General features: G+C 45.2%; 1 protein-coding gene across 1 annotated transcript in view; it reads right to left on the bottom strand.

Annotated features, from left to right (window-relative positions):
* The window catches only part of LOC119593624 (cuticle protein AM1159-like), a 974-nt gene extending 439 nt beyond the window's left edge, over positions 1 to 535 (bottom strand). Inside the window, exons 1-2 of the mRNA XM_037942577.1 lie at positions 512 to 535; positions 116 to 342 (exon numbers count right to left, since the gene is read on the bottom strand). Coding sequence (XP_037798505.1) covers positions 116 to 342; positions 512 to 535 — 251 coding nt within the window. The remainder of the gene's footprint in view (positions 1 to 115; positions 343 to 511) is intronic.
* Positions 536 to 869: the final 334 nt, after the last annotated feature.

Consider the following 869-nt stretch of genomic DNA (forward strand, 5'->3'; position numbering starts at 1 on the left):
AACTGTATGGGAATAGGTGACTTGCGGAGTGAATTGAATTTCTAAGTGCTCTGGTCAATTCAGAATAAATTCAATGTGTATTAATGATATTACAGCCTTATAATTAAGAACTCACCTGTAGCTGCCTTGCATGTTGCTCTGGCCCTCAGATCCCGGAGCTCCCGAACCAGAAACGCTGATTCCGTTTTCGGTCTCAAAGTTGTAGTTGAAGTTGCCGTCGCCGGAATCCTGGCGGTCGTCCCTCAAGATGGCCACCTGACGCTCGTCCTGGAAGGTCTGTCGAGTCGGAGCCCTGAACTGCGGGGAGGCAGCGGCGACGGCGGCGAGGCAGACGAGGACAGCCTGAGGACAGGATGGGAAAGGTGGGCTGTTGTAGATCAAGGTGAAAGATGAAATATTCTTTAACTGCCCTTGGATTAGAATACACACGCATAACACCCGACGCAATAAACTATGAAGAACCGGAGATTCACAATTATCGTTCTTCAGAATCACACTCCATTATACTCACAAATGTGTTCATGGTGATGATCATGAGGTGACAGACAAGGTGGTAATAAGGAGACCCTTATATACCAGTCGGGCGGGCCACCAGGAAGCTCCTCCCTTTGCAACTCCCCATTTTTTGCTCCTCGCCCAGCTCAAGGCATTCTTGTGCATTCTTCACAAAGTTACAGATTCACACTCTCACTTTCGTTCTCACGCATTCAGATACAGGCATTCGCACAGACACACAAACTGCACATATAATAAGTATACCCACTATTCAATGAATGATTAATATATATTTAAAAAAATGAACACAACTCTTAACAGACCATTTAAATTTGATTTTTCTTTGTGACTGAGATAGTTTGGCTCTTCAGAGA

This window comes from Penaeus monodon, chromosome 32, assembly GCF_015228065.2.
Source record: "Penaeus monodon isolate SGIC_2016 chromosome 32, NSTDA_Pmon_1, whole genome shotgun sequence".
In the NCBI taxonomy this organism is placed as follows: domain Eukaryota; kingdom Metazoa; phylum Arthropoda; class Malacostraca; order Decapoda; family Penaeidae; genus Penaeus; species Penaeus monodon.